Raw genomic sequence first — 18039 nt, 5'->3', positions numbered from 1 at the left:
GCTCTATCCTTTACCCTTTTTCTTAAATCCCAAAGTAAGTATTAGCATCTCTGTAAGAAAGATACAAAAGCAAAAAGGTAATTTTGCTTGCAATATAACCTGTGAAGTAATTACACCCACTTGTAGACTGCTAAAAAACAAACAACAGCCCACACAACTGAAGAGCTTAATTTCATGATCCCTTGGAAGCTTTCTTAGAAGCAATAAAAAAGCAACTGAAATTTACAGTTCAGTTTCTCCATGACAGAATAAGTAGAATGGGTAAAGATGCATCAAATTAACTCACACTAGCAGTAGGACCCTCCCAACACCCACCAAAGCATTCACGCTCTGTGACTTCAAAATGAAAAAGCCATTATGGAATTTAAGACAGTAGTGATTTTATTGTCTACCAAATCACACCTTACTTTTTTTTTTTTCCTCTTACAAATTCCAAAACAAATGAAAGAATTTTTAAAATGTAGTATTATGTAAAAACCCCATTTGCCACAAACTACTGTACTCAGTGGAACAAACATATATTTCAGGAGCGTGGCTGACTGTAAAAATAATCCTATGAAATAAACATTGTTCATAAAAATACAGTAAAATGCACTTTCCCCATGTCAATAAATACATTTTAACGCTGTTTCTAGTTGGCATTTTAAGCCACTAGAGAGCTCTTAATGAAGTACAAGCCAAAGTATAATTTCTCCTTATGTACTTTTACAATTATTGCAATAGCATCCAGAACTGTAAGCATTTTCCTTTTAGTCTTTTGTTTCCATCTCCACGGGAATCACAGACAGGAGAAAAGATTTATTTATAAAAAATACGCTACTCCTATACTGATCCCCATTTTGGAAAGAATGTTTAGTAGTTTTTTTTTTTCTTTTTACTAAGAAATAGTCCATAGAACAAACTGTTTCAAAGGAGAATTCTCTAGAATTCAGAAAAACTCAGAAAATTAAAGTCTATTGTCCAAAATCATCATTTTGTTTTTAATCCCTGTTTAATACATTTAACCGTTTAATAAATTTAAAAATTAAACAGTTACATTAGATAAAAATAGAAGTTTTAGAACATCTTTAACAATAATAGCTAAGATAAAGGTTTTGTTAGAAAAAAGAAAATCTTGCACTTTTTACAGTTCGTGCAATTTTTCAAATCCAAGTATTTACTTGAATTGTAGTTCTGCTATCCATGCACACACAAAAACACACAATTATATATACATAGATCCCTGATTATTTTAAGACATTTTCCAAATGGCTTATTAAAAATGTAAAAGTGAATTTCAGCTGAAGTCACATTTTGTTTGTCCAAAGCACAGTCATTTTTTCAGAAGACAAGTTATCTTTCTTCCTTTCCCATGATGCTTCCCTTAGAGGTTCTGTCTATCTACACGTGAACAAATCAGTATTTTACACATCACTCATCTTGTGACAGTAAGTTAACTATTACTGTGCCCAGAGAATGAATGCCTTTTAAAAACAAGAACAACTCTGTTATATGGCTCTTCTAAGAGGCTGAAATACAGACATTTCATTATCTTTCTTACTACACAGACCTCTTTATCAATCATTAGCTGGTCTTTGAAGCATAGGAAGACTGGTATATTTGGTATACTTGATGGAACAGAATAAAAACAACAAAAAATGATTAAAGCCCCTGTAACTTCTTAGATTAATTCAATCACCTACAATTCTTCCATTTCAAAGTGTGTATTAAAGCTGTTTGCCATGGATGTATGTTCAAAGATTCTTGTTAGGCTTGGTTTCAGTAGCTCCACAGAATGACATGACAGCTGCTGTGAGGTATCATTCTTCAGGGACATGATTTGATCCGCCCCAGGATCCCTTCTGTCATAGTACAGAGCCCACAGCAAGGTAATAGTGAGGATCATAGCCAGAATCTGCGTTACTCCAATAGAGATTCCAAGAAATCTCAGCACTTGCAATTGCTTCGTCCCCCTCAAAAATGTGTACATTTTTTTACCGCATCCCTATGAAACAAAAATAGATATAAAAAAAGTTAGTCAATATTATCTGGCTTGCAGTTCCCAAGGCTTAGCCAGTTTTAGTACTGGCTTTTCTGGCTCCCCCAAAAGATCTACAGACTTGCATAACCTCATCAATGTTTCTTCTCACCTTTTCTTTTTAAGTGTTACCTGCATCCATTATATGCCAGTTTTTTAGTTCAGCAGAAATACTCTAAGGAGTAGAAAAATCATTACATTCCAGACATTGAGTAAGGAACAGTGAACAAACCCCCCCTTAATGGAGGATTTCTGACAAATTTTGAGAATGTATTGAGTACAAGACTTTCTTTAGTACTGAGTAATAACAGTATCATATACGTGTAGCATTATTCCTGCGTTTCATTCTTGAAATAGTAGCATTTCCTCACTGCAAAAAGCATATTCATTTATGCTAGTTACACTCTGCCAGCCTCGCATATCTGTAGACTATACTCTAAAAATTAACTTGGCTTCATTTCTGATCTGAATGTAGAAACTTCTGCCTTTTTTTGCATAGTTTATACAAAGAACCAGTTTTATCTTGTCTTGTGCAGGGCCAGTCAAGGTATAGCTCTTGCTACAAAGTAATTTCCTAAAGTCTTTGAAAAGTCTGTTGGGTTGTAGTTCCGAGGAGAAAAAAAAATTAACACCAAGTCATTGAGACTGGTAGGAAATGACAAAATGAATATTGTGAAAAATGACACAGAAATTCACCTGTTAGAAAAATGAACAAATAGAATCACAAAATATCCCAAGTTGGAAGGGACCCCCAAGGATCACTGAATCCAACTCCTGGCTCCACACAGGCTCACCCAAAAATCAGACCGTCTGTCTGAGAGCACTGCCCAAGTGCCTCTTGAACTCCAGCAGGGCTGGTGCTGTGACCGCTGCCCTGGGAAGCCTGTCCCAGTGCCCGACCACCCTCTGGGTGCAGAACCTTTCCCTAACACCCAGCCTGACCCTCCCCTGTCCCAGCTCCATGCCGTTCCCTCGGGTCCTGTCGCTGTCCCCAGAGAGCAGAGCTCAGCGCCTGCCCCTCTGCTCCCCTCGTGAGGGAGCTGCAGGCCGCCATGAGGCCTCCCCTCAGCCTGCTCTGCTCTGGGCTGAACAAACCCAGGGACCTCAGCTGCTCCTCATACATCCTGCCCTCTATGCCCTTCACCATCTTTGTAGCCCTCCTCTGGACAATCTCTAATAGTTTTATGTTCTTCTTATATTGTGTCTCCCAGAACTGCACACAGTACTCGAGGTGAGGCTGCCCAGCGTAGAGCAGAGCAGGACAATCCCTTCCCTTGCCCGGCTGGCAGTGCTGGGCCTGATGCACCCCAGGATACAGCTGGCCCTCCTGGCTGCCAGGGCACACTGCTGGCTCACATTCAACATGCTGTCAAACAAAAACCCCAGTTCCCTTTCAGTAGGGCTGCTCTCCAGCCTCTCATCCCCATCTGTATATATAACCATAATTGCCCCAGGTGCAGAATCTGCTGCTTGCTCTTGTTCAAATTCATATGACTGGTGATTGCCCAGCTCTCTAATTTGTCAAAATCTCTCTGCCCTAGAGGGAGTCAGCAGTTCCTCCCAATTTAGTGTCATCTGCAAACTTACTCAGTATACCTTCGAGTCCTACATCCAAGTTATTTACGGAAACAGTAAAGCCCTAAAATGGAGCCCTGGGGAACCCCAATAGCGACTGGCCACCAGCCTGATGCAACCCCATTTACTATAACCCTTTGAGCCCAACCCACCAACCAATTGTTCACCCATCGTATTATCTACCTGTGTGCTGGACATCTGTTCCATAAGGCTATTGTGAGAAACACTATCAAAAGTTTTGCTGAAATCCAAAAAGATTACATCTATTGTCTTCCCTTGGTCATCTACATGGGTATCATTGTCCTAAAAGGAAATTAAGTTAGTTAAGCAGGACTTTACCCTCATGAACCCATGTTGGCTGTGACCCACATTGTCTTTGACCCATATTGTCTTTCAGATGTTTTTCAATAATTCCCAGAATAATCTCCATAATTTTACCAGAAACTGAAGTGAGACTGACAGGCCTGTAATTACTTGGGTCTTCTTTCTTACCCTTCTTGAAAACTGGGACAACATTTGGCAGTTTCCAGTTGACGGGGACCTCCTCAGATTCCAAAGACTTTTGGACAAATAATTGAGAGAGGTCTTATGATAACATCAGCCAGCTCTTTGAGTATCCAGGGGTGAATCCCGTTGGTCCCACACTTACATGCATCCAGCTGGAGCAGCAAATCCTGCACAAATTTGCAGCTAGCTGGGATTTTATTTTTCCTACAATCAGGGTCCCCCATCCAACCTGGGGCTAATTGGCTTAGCATAGTGGTTTCCATGCTTCTTTCCCACCTATACACCATCTCCAGCTGCTGCAGCAGCACCAGGAAATGCCCCGGGCCACAGCAGGTCCCCAAGCTGAATCAAATTAATTACACCTGTGAAGCAATACAAGTACCGACACCCATCCTGCAGACTGCTATTCCCATGGAGACTCTGCAGACATTTGAGTTTGAAAGTCACCTCACAGCATTATTGCTGTGCTTTGTTTCATATCTCACTGTGAGAGTGCTTGCAACTACCCACCCTGCACAAACCCAGGCAGGAAACTAGACCTTTCTCCAAAGAGCTTACCACCCATGTGCTGTATTAGGAAGATGGTTATACCCATCACTTCTCCCTACCATTGGACAGGTGCAAATCCAAAGCACTTATTTACAGAAAAATAATTATTTACACACACACACAAAAAAGACGTAAAAAAAAAAAAAAAGCATGTTAAAATACCATAAGCTGATGTTTCCAAAAAATGTAAGTTTAGAAACAATAATCGCTTATGTGGAGCACATGTTGCAGTTTGCTCACGTGGCCAAGTAATTACTGCACAAGGTTTTTGAAAAGCTCCCAAGTCCCTGTAGGTCAGCAAGTACCCAAAAAGAGATGCTGGCTCTGGGGACTACTGGACAACAGTGCAAACATAAGCTACACTACTTGCTGATCAGAAAAGTTGTCATCTTAGAACAGATAAAACTCTGAAGAGTGGGTCCTTAGCTACTTTGACACATGCTAAGTTTTACAGGACTTCACAGTAGAGAAATCAAAGGAACAGCACCAGCAAGGGACAATTCAGAGTAGTAATCATGATAGGATAACACTATGGAGTACCAGCAGGCATTGGTCCCAGCAAAAGGCCTCATGGAACCCATCAGAAGGGGCATTACCTTCAAAATACCATTTTTGTGGTTATATCCTTCCTACAAATCTTGTAAATTCTCTATGAAAAGAAAGCAATTGATCAAAGTGATAGAATCTGGAGACAGGCTATGATAAACAACACTTTTCAATCGCAGTGAAATTCCCAAAAGCCAACATTGTTTCAAATATTGCAGTCATGAAGTTACGTGATGAAAGGCCTGATTCTTGCCTAACACACAAAATTCACACCACAGTCAACAGATTCTCATTTAGGATCTAAATAAAATCAACGTACTCTATAATAATTGTAAGTTAAAGGATCTCAATGTCTTTACACTCTTCATGATGCCACTGTGTTTTTGTGTTTTTATAAATTAACACAGTTTAGACACAGAACAAGGAGAAAATTTGGATTCTTTGAAATCTGAAAAGAAAAAAAAATATAGCAAAAGCTATGTAATTGAACTTAATGAACAAAAATGACCAAGTTAGTGTCTTTTTTTCCTTCAACTAAAAGATATTGGTGTAATTATGTTACTTTCCAATTTTGTTTTTGATTACAGAGAAACTGTCTTCATGTTAATACTTAGATAACTTTAAGGGATTAAGGTACAAGCTGGTCACACTTTAAAAATGCTCAACCACAGCAGTATTCAAATTCAGTTCATTTTTTGCCTGGAGGAAACATCCATTAACAAACAGCAATAACATTAATGCCTGCATCTCCTGCAGAAAACACACATAACTGACACAAATTATGCCCAATCTAGATAGACTGCCTTCCTCCATTTAATGATGTTCTTACAGTTCTGCTCTAATACACGTTCATAATCAGCCTCAAAACTGAGAAATATCCAGCTACTCCGGTTATCCTCAAATTCATTTTATTTCTGCTTATGCAACATATTCATAGTTGGTAGCCTGCAATTAAAGAGTACACAAATATACTTTCCTAGGCAAAAGTAGTACTTTATCACTAAACTGAAAGTTCTTATTGACAAATCACAAATACTATAAAACTTTGTAGTGATCATTCAGAGTATTAGCTTCGAACTCCTACTAAGCTATTAAGGTATTAAGCTTTAAACCAGTATTAAGGACCTGGTTCAAATTTATTCTAAGAGCCATTTGAAATTTTCAGTATTAAAATGGAAACAAAGCATGTTTTTCTGATTTACTGCAACACCACAGTACCAACAGAATAATAATCAGATCTTAAATAAGCCACTTCTCAGAGCAGCAGAGAACTGATAAACCACCAGCACATTTAACAGATCTGTTATATATAACAAAGTTCTGAGGATTGTCAAAATTATGCTAGAAAAAAAAAAAAAGAAGTAAAAATTAACATGCAATTTTGATTTTTCTGAAACTATCAAATCCTACCAATTATTTTATTGGTATTTTACAAGACTGGCAGACCTCCCCTTGTTCTCAGACCAAATTGAAACAAAATAAACCTCCTAAGCTGCAGTCATCTCATGCACTTCCATTGCAACTACAATCTAAGACTTCCTTATTCTATGAATTGCACAAAGGTGAGGTTTGTCAGAATAAATGCAGTTCAAGAAGACCAACATTAAAAAAAAAAAAAAAAAAGGCTTTCAAAATCTAGCAGCAGAAGCACAATTCCTGTCAAAAATACTCCCAGGCAAGTCTTCAAGTAAGCCACCATCCTTTCAACAAAAATTGTTATTGCAAAGGACTCCAAATGAGACCACAGAGAGCTCAGAGATCCCAGCAGAAAATTACAGCACAGCTACAACAAACTTTTATCCATCCCAGCCAACAAACTAAACTTCAGTTTTCTGAAATACTCCAAAGGACTTTTCTGAAGTACCAGAATGGATATTTACATAAGCCAATTTTAGCCTAGCGAGGCTAATCTCATCAGGTTCCCTCTAGAATCAGCAGACTACATAAATTTGTTTTAAATCTCTTTCTAAAGAAGCTTTTCTCCTTCCGTTCTCCAAAGCAGAAGTCAGACAGATTAGCCTTGCAGTTAAAGTTGGTTTTGCATGACAGTGATAAATATAAGAACAAGTATATAGTACAAGCCTGTAAGAAAACCCACAAACAAGCATCATGGAAAAAAAACAGTTTTGCCAACCAAACACTGTACATAACTCAGAAAGCAAAACATTATTTTTTGCGGCTAGTGAAACAAAGTAAAGGCTGTCCCTTTTTGGAAAAGATGCTGCAGTAGAGAGCCAAATATATGTGTGTGTGTGTGTTTATTTTTTTTTTTAATAAGAGATTAATCCAATCAAAACGTCTCTGGGATATCTGCGGTACAATAGAGGAAGAACTACAAATGTGCCCTTCTGGTTTCTTTTAGAAAAAAGCCAGGCAGTCTCTCTATAAATCAAGTGGGTATTAATGTAGTCTTTGTGCTCCACAACATCATTGTCTTTCACTATTACTTCTCACACACTTTTTTCACACGTCCTGGTAGCTACTTGACTGAGACTTACTTCTTGTCATGTTAGTTCTATTGTGTCTCTGATTCTCTTTCTCCATGTGCCTACTTTTATTGAGAGACTTCAAATTGAATCTAGCAGTTTTGACATTTAACGCAGTTTGGAACACAATGGATGGTTTCAGGAGTTGAAAAATCTTCTCCTTCCTAACAGCTGTTATTTTTATTCTCCAAAAGTAACTGAAGAAATTGTTACATTATATATCCAAATGTCAAACTATATGGTCAATTACTTTTGGGGAAAAATCATGAATGGGAACTTTGTCAACATCATGGAAGCCCACCTTCAAGGATTGGGCTTGTCATAGTATTGATCTCGATATGGATGTCACAGCAAAGAACCAGCATGATGTTCCAGGCCTGGTTCCTCATGGACTCATTCCCAATTTCACACCCAGAAGAGCTCACTTAAGTATTGCCATTCATCTTCCTTCCTCTAAAAGTAATATTCAAGGTAAAGAAAGAAAAAGATCTCACAATAACTTTGGCTCAGGAATTACCTAAGCTATATTGGTGGCACCCAAGGAGTAAGTGTTGGACTACTACCAGACTGCCTGTTGAGTTGCTTGGGTCAATTTGAACACCTTTGCTTAACTCTTCTCCTCTCACTACCCAGAATCAAATAGAAGTGAGAACTCTGGCTGCAAAGTAGATGAGCCACAATTGGCTATAAAAAACACCAGAACTAAAAACCATACCGAAAACAACATATCCTCCCTCACGCCTAATTTACTTCATCTCTTCAGAAAAACACTGTGAAAAAAGATCTAAGAATCTCAGTATCTTTGTCAAAACGTGCTCCTGATTTTCAGTGTCTACCTCCACAGTTAAAGGACCTTCTGACATCTATAAGAGAACAAGGTGTGCAGGTAGGAAGGTAGTGCTTCAAGAGTGCTGCCTCTGGAGGGCTTCATTAAAAAAGACAGCAGATGCTCAAAACCTCAGCATTAACAACATTAACTTCTTTCAAAAAAAAAAAAAGAATTGCTCTGCAAACCTTTCTGCTGCACTGCAAGTGAAAAAAAAAAGTTTGGAAAAAGAAACTGGATCATGAAGACTGCACAACGCCATCTGAAATACCCATATTTTAATTCTTACCTCCTGATAAAGGTCACTGAGATCCTCATGATGTGCCTGCTTAGAGCAACCTGGGAACTCTCTGACACAACAGGAGTCAGGTGGCCAGTCCATCTCTGTCATTTCCAGCCAGTCTGTGAAGTACACCACCCCACAACATTTAAACTGCAAAGGAAGGATTAGCCAAGATCAGCAATAATGATGCTACTTCTTCCTAATAGTAGGTCATCAAACAAATTAAATAAATTCCTATTAAAACCTTTTGCAGTATTTAAGTAGGACCAAAACACACACAAGAGCTTTCATGTATATTCCTCTGCTTTGACAGAAAAGCAATGTGAAAGAAGTAATGCAGTGACCAATGAACACCTCAGAAAGAACCAATGATACTGCTCTGTCCTTTAAAACCCTACTGTTCCTTCAAAGGAGGCTTTGCAGAAATTATTGTACCCTTTAGTTTTTCTATCCATATTACTGTAGACTAACGCGTGATAATCTCATGGCAAAAGAGTGAACAACGACATCTGTAGCTAAAGTAAATTTTAAAAAAATTGTATTACGGTCTTACTAGTAAGGACTATTCCTGCAAGGCTACAGCTATGGACATATCTGTTGAAAAATAGATCAGAAAAAGCATACAGCAGAGATTTATCTGAAAACAGTAAAAAAATAAAAAGTTAAAAGAGTGAGAAAAGGTAGAGAAATTAGAAATACTGAAAGACAAAATGTAAATGGAAGAATAGGGCATCACACTAAAATAAAATAATAAAACACAGCAACAGAATCAATCATAAAAGTGGAAACTCTGGCTGCAAAGTAGATGAGCCATAATTGGCTATAAAAACCACCAGGGCTAACAATCTGTCTTCTCTGAAGAGCACACCAGGAGATCTAAAGACATATGACTAGCCTACCACATTCCTAACTGCATTCACATAAAAAACAGCTGAAGCAGCTATGTCAGATTTTTTTTCAACATTGGATGGGGAGTTGATATGACTGAGAAAAGGCCTTGTTGGAGGAACAAAATGGTGCCATCCGTCTGAATGTCCTCCAGTACCAATCTCAGTGTTTACAATTCATCATCTGGCAAAGACCCACGGACTTAAGAACATTTACCCACCTCACAGCCAGACTTCTGTATATGATTAATCCAGTTCTCAGTCATATTCAAACAGATCAGTGCCCAGGTAGAATGCTTGTACTCCAGTCCTCTTACAAATCCCACTTCTTCCATTTCTGATTTTCAGCACAGCTTTAGCGCCCCTATTTTTATCAATTCTTTAGTCAGTCAAAATCCTCCCTGACTTCCAGTACAGGACTTTCTAAAGAAAGCTCAAGCTTTGGCTCCCCATTGCAACTATAAAGTCAACCTCACTAAACAGTCTCTCCTTATTATCGAGTCTTTTTTCCCCAACCCCAGTGCTTCCTTCCTGACTTGAAACAACCCTTCCTGCCTTCCTTAGCATAGTCACAACTCTGGCGTTAGACCAGCAAGGGAGGTGGTAGCGGTGGTGGGAAATACATTTCCCGTCTCTCTCAGATGTTAAATAATACAGAAGAAAGAGCACACAGCTGATCAGAGCTGACTTTTTAGGAACTGGAAAAAATCGTAATGCTGACTAAAGAAGGGCCTCATGCAGAGTGCTCATTCAGGCATAAAATACATACCATGCTCACCCATTCACCATCTAAGTTATGAGTAGGCAGAACAAAAATGAGACTCCATCAGTTTAGTATAAGCAGTAGAAGAGCCTTCTTAAATTCACTTCAAACTTTCTCAAAATTCCTTTGGTCACAGATAGAACATAAGAAATTTAACTTATAAAAGAAATTCTTCTCCCCTAGAAGAGTTAAGGCATGGCTTCTTTGGCAAAGAAGCTGGTATTTTATTGCTAGTATTCACCTTAAAACCATTATTATGACATTACTATAACCAGGAGCATAAAAGGCAGCTTTTTATTTAATCATCCTATACATTTAAATCAAGATACAATATCAGCTCTATTCAAGGAATTCAAGACCATATGATTATGTTATCTCAGGCTACAGAACAGACACACACTCTACCTGCATATGAAGGATTTCTGTTTAACGTAGCACTTGAATAGCCAGAGCAGGGGTGAGGGGCTTAAATGCATGAAGTCCTCGCTCTCTCTTTTAGGTTTTAGTATAAATACAGACTAACCAAGCGCAGCTAGGAAATGTTTAAATAAACAGGAAATCTATGCAACACCGATAGACTTAAACATTTCAACAAGGGCAGCACAATGACAGGCATTTAAAGAGTTCTCTTCCTGCACATGAGTTACATTTGTAGTTAATGGGTTTTACCTTGGGCAATTTCATTTTTGTAACATAATATTTCATTCTTTAAAAATAGTTCTGAATTTTAGTAGGCTACAGGGCAAAGCTGTGAATACGAGGCAGTTTTTTGCTTTGTTTTTTTCACCCCTGGTCAAAGGAAATAAAAACCCTGATCAGTTTTCGCTAACCTCAGCAAAAGAGACAGGATTGGCATCCTTTTGGAAGTTTCCTGTCCCACCCAATTCCAGGTAACCACAGATCTTATACATGACAGTTCCATGAAAGGAAACTAACAGAGCATACAGGAAGGGGAGCACAGCTTAATATTAAACTAGAATATAGAAGTGTTCGTTTTATTTTACTTGAAGAATTTCAATTCTACATAAGCCATATTCTTAATTTTCATAATAATCCTAAAAGGTGTTGGTGTCCTAACATTACTGGCAGAAAAAAAGATAGTGCTAGCACTTTAACTGAATTTAGTAACACTCTTACTTTTGACATATACAAAGAGAGTTTTAATATGTTCTGAGTGTTATTTTTAATTAGGCTTCATGTAACACCATGATTACACACATTAAGTAGATATAGACCTTCCGACTCCTAAACTGCTAGATACTTTGATGATATTAAGAATTACTTATGTGACTGAACAGAAATAAGCTATTGAGGTTGTCATGTTTGTCCACTACTAGTATTGGTAGCATTTGTAGTAGTAGTAGTTCAGTAGCGTAAACTACCAAATGCTGGGCATTTATTTTAATTTACTTTTTGAGGTGCAGGTCTCTACAACATACTGATATTAAAATATATATAATAGGAATACACATGAACTTACCTGCATTAGGCAAAGCTACAGCATGTCATGTGAATAATATTATTTCTAAGAAAATGGGAGATCAAGTTGTAAAATATACAGAATAGTGCCTTTAGGACCTACAGAAGCTCAAAAGCTGGATATCAAGTGATGTAAAAGACATCATCACTACACAGGGCTTCATTTAACTTACATTCATCTATTCATTTAAAAATAAAGCTTTTCCTTTAGCAGATAAATAATACTAAGCATGTTTTATTTCAGTTAATGAATTAACCATCTTCTTACCTCCCTCTGAAAGAAATTCCAGGCATGGGTCAGCCACTGGTATCTAGGTAGGCCATAATTGGTCATCCTGGCTTTCAGAGTGATCATATCAGCCCACTGTACTGGAACCTAGAACAAGGAAAGAAAAGTGATTGACACAACAGAAAGCTGATGAATAGGCCAGTTAGCTTATGGCTCCAAACCCAGAACCTTCATCTACCCTGAGATCTTTTAAGTGCAATAACCAAAATAACTCCGCATTCAAATAAAACAGGAAAAATAAATGTTTCAATTTTTGCGACACCAAATCTTTATAAACCTTTATTACAATAGCAGGAAAAAGTTATTTGGATCTTTTGCTAGTAATGTAGTGTATACTGAAAAGGAGCTACTGCATTTTGGAGAGATTCAAAGATTGTTGTGTACAATTTGATTATATTATTACCAGATTTTATCTGGCATAAAACTTGAACCAAGCCCCATCCCAGTCATCAGGGATGGAATTTGTCTGCTCCAATTTAGTTATCTCCTTGTTGCCTTCTTAGTCAATACAAAGAAACAGGCAGCTGTCCAGGGCAATTCATCTCATCACAAGAAACATTTTACACAAGGCAAATGAATCATTCCCTTGAAGTCCCAAATCCACTTTCTTCAACGTCTAAGGTGACAAACACAGATTTAAATATCTATCTTTTAAATTTATAAAATTGAGATTAATTCTTCCCTGATCATCTTTCCAGTAGCTTTCTGGCTTTGACTGAAGTTGAGCACACACGTATCCTGAATGTGCTCGATTTCAGTATCTCACTTAAGAACAGTAACAAGTTTAGACAGTGAGGACCTGTGAAATTTTTCTTCACACACACTCATTGCCTTGTAAATCTTCTCCTCTGAAAGAATAATTGTTAAAGTATTTTTTTAAAACCTGACTACTCAGAAGTGAGGAGCTGGTGTTCTCATCAGATGATGACCCCTAACTAGTAATTTGTTAAAATAAAGTAAGCAAATGCTATAGCGTTGGGCATACAGTGCAGTTAAGAAGCGAGGAAAGAAACTGACTTCCTGTTTAGCAGCACAAATTTCAGTGTGTCAAACTAAAACAAGGAGCCGAAGACTTCACAGTTGCCCTTCTAGGCACACATACCATTCGTGCTGAGTTTTGCCTTGTTCCCACTAGCCTTAATAGTCGCAGTGAAAGCAATCACAATTGCAATATAGGCTTTCATTTGGAGGGCTGGGGAGCCAAGCTACTCTAGTGGCTATGACTGAGCTCTCCAGTTCAATTTGGAGCAAATAGTAACAGCACTGCGTGAATAGAAATAAATGTAACTTAAGGAGAAAAAAAAAAAATCACAATGCTTTCCAAGAAGCCTGGTCCTTGTCATGCCAGGTGCTCTACAAGAATACAGGGACAGTCGATGCCTGACTGACTCTGTAATCCAAATAAGAGCATTTGATAACTGTTACATTATGCGACAATTTTGACTCCCGGTAAAGCTTTGTATATCATGAATATATTAATAATAGTAACCCAGAAATTTAACACACCTTTCACTTTGCAGTATTTTTATTCCTTATGCTATAAAGCTTTGAATTCACCATTGTCCACATGAAAAATATACATTAGTAGTACAGCACTAAGAATATTTATGAAAACGGTATCACAGAATACTTCTATTGCAAACATTACACTAGTCACTATAATAAAATAATTTGTTTTTGTACTCAATGCTGACTTCCAGTGCTGTGTAAAGAGAAATGTACTCTGCTTTCTTTGGATAATACTTGATATCACTGCAATTAAGATTTTATTTGCTAGACTATTTTATTATCTTGAGTTGAATACAGTCCTAGTTTACACACACAACAAAAGGTGTCCATCTTCTTTATGAAAACAATGAGAAGGAGGGAAAAAAACAGAGTGAGAGATGAAAGTTAAAAACAAATCAAATCAAACTAAAGCCCACTGTAGGTAGGCAATTTGAATTCTGGAGCTAAGGAGGGACACTGTCTGGAATCTATATGTTTGACTACTACCAGAATATCTAGATGTCAAACTAAGGACATCAATGTATCTGCTAAGTAGCTTCCTGTCAGCTTGTATGCATAGTACTGCACAATAACACAGAACCGTGAGATGCATTCATTTGACCGTGCACCATATGTTTAATTTGTATAACACTGCCTTCATGCAGTGTGTAAATGAACAAAAATTTAGAAATATTGGTTTGAATTTAGCATACAAAGCTCAGTTTGCTGTTCAGATCCGCTCATTATGATTATTTTTCTAATATGTACCAAGGCCTGACCAATGCCCAAGTAAGCTGAGAACCAACACTGGCTGTTCATTCTTGTGGGTGGAAAAATTAGTCACGAGGCACACTTCATGCTGAGAGCTATCATGAGCTAGCAGGAAAATTGTTTATACAAGGGCTCTTACAGCAGATTTGACCATATGCCAAAGAAAGACCATTTTGGATTAGCAGAGGTGGCTATGCCTCAGTGACGTTTTTGACAACATCACACACCCACCTACACTAATGCTAACTGATTCTCTGAGACCCACAAGGGGTTCTTGTGATTTCATGCTACACTGAAACCAACATGACAGCGAGTCATTCCCCAGGGATACAAGGCTGTTGTCTCATCTCCATGCAGCAGAGTAGGAGAAAGCACGCTGCAGGGAAGTGACCTGCACAGGTATGGAAGAATCACTGAGAAACAGCTGTGCTTTTCCAAACCACATTTCCTACGGGTGTCAGCAGCAGGTAACCCAAGTCTGGTCGATCTCATTACACAAGGAGCGCTGGTGTTATGACAAAGAAGGAGAAGGAAAGGTAATCAGATGGAAAGAGAAAATAAAGGCACAGTATTTCAGAGGATATGGAAAAAGGTGTAAAAGATGGGAAGAAAAGACAAAAAGAAAGCAATTTCTGAAGAGATCTTTTTCTGTTCTCTTTGTATGTTCAGAGTTCACGTTCATATTCTTGAATTCCTGGAAGAGAAGGAAAACCTGGAGGAGCATGGATTACTGGCTTCCCTGTGACCCACTGCCAAAGACACAGACATGGAGCTCAGTGCTGCTCTCAAAAGGGGAGAGGGGCCCGGGGAAAGCCATGGGTTTTTCTGAGGGGAAGAAGTGTCACCAGTGCCTTAACATATGGTTGGGCATCTGGGCTTTTATCAAAATGTTCCAGGTTAGAGTTTCAGTAGCATAGCAGGTAACTGAACAGTCACCCCCATAGCTTGGGGGTTGCCCCAAAACACACCCATTGCTTCAGGTTTTCTATCTGAATAGAAAAGGCTGGAGAAGGCATATACTGGTGCACTGAAGGTTATGTCATTTCAGGCAGCCACCACTGACAAGATTTATGTGGAAAGATGTTAGTTACAATTGTCATCCTCGGCAAAACCCTGGAGAGGGCAGCTGTGCCAATAGGATGATGCACGCCTCTCACCTGCATTCCCAGTTTTAAAACGCATCAATGTGAGTTGACATTTAAAGTAAAGGGATAGCTTTAATCATTGTTATATTAGAACACCCTGTTGGAATCTGTATAGCAAGGGAATGAATTCTGATGCAAAATGCTGCCACGTAACTTCAGACTTCAAATCTGCCAGAAATTTCTCTAATCCCAGTACTGTGTAAACACCAGGAAAGCTCCCTCCCATCTTACTGCAGCAATGTAATGCTACACACTGCTGAAAAGACCAATATGTTGGGCATATTTTGGCAGCTCAGAGAAAAATGTTTGTCCCACTATTGATACAAATGTACCAGACTGAACGCAAGACAAAAGGATGTAGCAGCCAGCAGAATAACATTTCATTCTATGTTTTTGCTCAACACCTACCCATTTTCCTGCATGATGATACAGCTACACAAACTAGACTGAGATAAAACCTCTTCACAAGTTTACAGAAGAGTGTTTTATAGCTCAGACATGCTTTGCTTAAAACTGGCATTTATAGCTTGTGGAGGCAGTGCGATTTCAGAAGGCAGCAAGTTCTTTATTGAAAGAACACACTGTTTACCATATAGTACACTGAGCTTGAGCTTTTCTTTAAAACATTAAGAACTTTTAGAGCAAAATCCCTACAAATTCTCACATCTCCTCCCTCAAAATACTTATCTTAAAAACTGAAGATCATATTTAATCCTTAAAATTTCCACTGGCTTCAATGAGAATCTGCCTAAGCAAGAATTAACTAAAAATAAAGTCCTTAAATAAATCAGGGGCTGCAGATTTGTCTCTCAAATACAGAGTGGGTGGGGAGAAACCCAGACGGGACCTTCCAGACAGACGCGACTTTCCAGAAGAATTCTGTTTAAAAAAAAAAAGACAGTCACATGAAATTAGACTGTCAGAATAATGAACAAAGATAAACACTACAGCAATTAGAAAACAGCTAGCTAATGGAAATCTTTGTTTTCTTCTGTTGAAAAAATGCAGCCTCCTTTGCTGACTCACCGTTATTTCCTGCTCATAGGTCCAAACACCACAGGCCAGTTCAACACAGAATATTACAAGCAAGCTTCCAAAGTACTGCAGAAAACAGAATGGCCTTAGTTACTTTTGAAATTCATGTTAACTTTAAAAAAAAAAAAAAAAAAGACTTAAAATATTAAAGGACATCTCAAAACATCACTAATATTTCACGTGACTGAGGACATGGAATCTGAAATACATTTTTTATTAACAAAATATTAAAGATTCATGAAGCAAACTTTCTGAAGATTTAAGTCATGTAACTTTTCTTACTGACTTAACATGAAGCATATGAAACATTACCGTGGGGAAAACAATCTTATTTCACTTCGTATATGTAAAAAGCCCCTCACTTTTTTCACTTCTACTCACTTAAGCAACGTTCCTTGGTTAATAGCCAGAAGTAGGGGAAAAATAATTAAAAGGATTGTCAAGATTAAAAGGATTGTCAAGATGTAACACAAATAAGGGTTGTTGAAAGCTATGCTCTTAAAATTATTTTAAGTATTTGAGATCAGGGATCAGGCATAAACACACAAATAGTTATTAATATGGATAGAAATTCTTTATCTCACCTTTGAATTATTTAAAAATATTAAAAATATTATTTAAAAATAGAAAAAAAATGTACAAATGAAGAAGCGGTACAGGACTTGGCAAAGACTGTTAAGAAAAGCTGACGTTTTTACTCTTCCTAATCACAGCAAACTTCTATATAACATCAACAAAGCCCTTCTGAACTGAAGCAGCATGGAAATAGGGACTGCTTTAACTATTATCCTCTATTAAGAGTAACTCATGTACCGTTTATTTAAATAAAAGTTCCATTCACTCTCAACTCCAAACATTCTTCCACGTCACTGGACTGACCTTCACCTTGTTCTGTCTTAAAGTTAGTCTTAATGGATTTTAATTTTATTCGGAATTCAAAAACAATGAAGCTATGATTTTAAATTTCTCCCATGAGACTGACTGTTTCTATTGTTCCTGATTTACTGTTTTACTAGCTCCCTTCCTCTCCCCTATTCTTGTGCCAAAAGCAGAGACAGAGGTGCAGAGACTTTTGACAGAGTGCTCTAGAAGTTCCTGTGCCCCACGTTAGCTTCCCCATCTACCTTTTTTTTTTTTTAAAGAGGAACTGAATTAGTACATGTGCACAAAGAAACACCAAAATCAAAATATAAAACAGAACAAATATACGATTTCTTTAGGAGGATAAATGCCAAAATGCTTCTAAGTTAGTCATTTCATTCTGGAATGTATTTAGGAAGGTATAAAAACACACAAATACGTACTGAGGGCGATTTTTTTTTTCCTATTAAAAGGTCAATAAACTGTTTTATTCAAAATAGAGAATATAAATCCACAAGTGTTAGGATTTAAT

General features: G+C 37.8%; 1 protein-coding gene across 3 annotated transcripts in view; it reads right to left on the bottom strand.

Moving 5' to 3' along the window:
• Positions 1 to 358: 358 nt before the first annotated feature.
• Positions 359 to 18039, bottom strand: part of TSPAN12 (tetraspanin 12) — a 48380-nt gene continuing 30699 nt past the window's right edge. The window contains exons 4-7 of one of the 3 annotated variants that reach the window (XM_040550042.1): positions 16638 to 16712; positions 12187 to 12294; positions 8796 to 8939; positions 359 to 1984 (exon numbers count right to left, since the gene is read on the bottom strand). In XM_040550042.1, the coding sequence (XP_040405976.1) occupies positions 1679 to 1984; positions 8796 to 8939; positions 12187 to 12294; positions 16638 to 16712 (633 nt within the window). In that variant the 3' untranslated portion in view covers positions 359 to 1678. The remainder of the gene's footprint in view (positions 1985 to 8795; positions 8940 to 12186; positions 12295 to 16637; positions 16713 to 18039) is intronic. The other 2 variants (XM_040550048.1, XM_040550058.1) reach the window with 2 other exon arrangements.

Source organism: Cygnus olor, chromosome 1 (assembly GCF_009769625.2).
Source record: "Cygnus olor isolate bCygOlo1 chromosome 1, bCygOlo1.pri.v2, whole genome shotgun sequence".
Classification (NCBI taxonomy): domain Eukaryota; kingdom Metazoa; phylum Chordata; class Aves; order Anseriformes; family Anatidae; genus Cygnus; species Cygnus olor.
The sequence above is the reverse complement of the archived record's forward strand: the minus strand, read 5'-3'. Positions and strand labels throughout refer to the sequence as shown.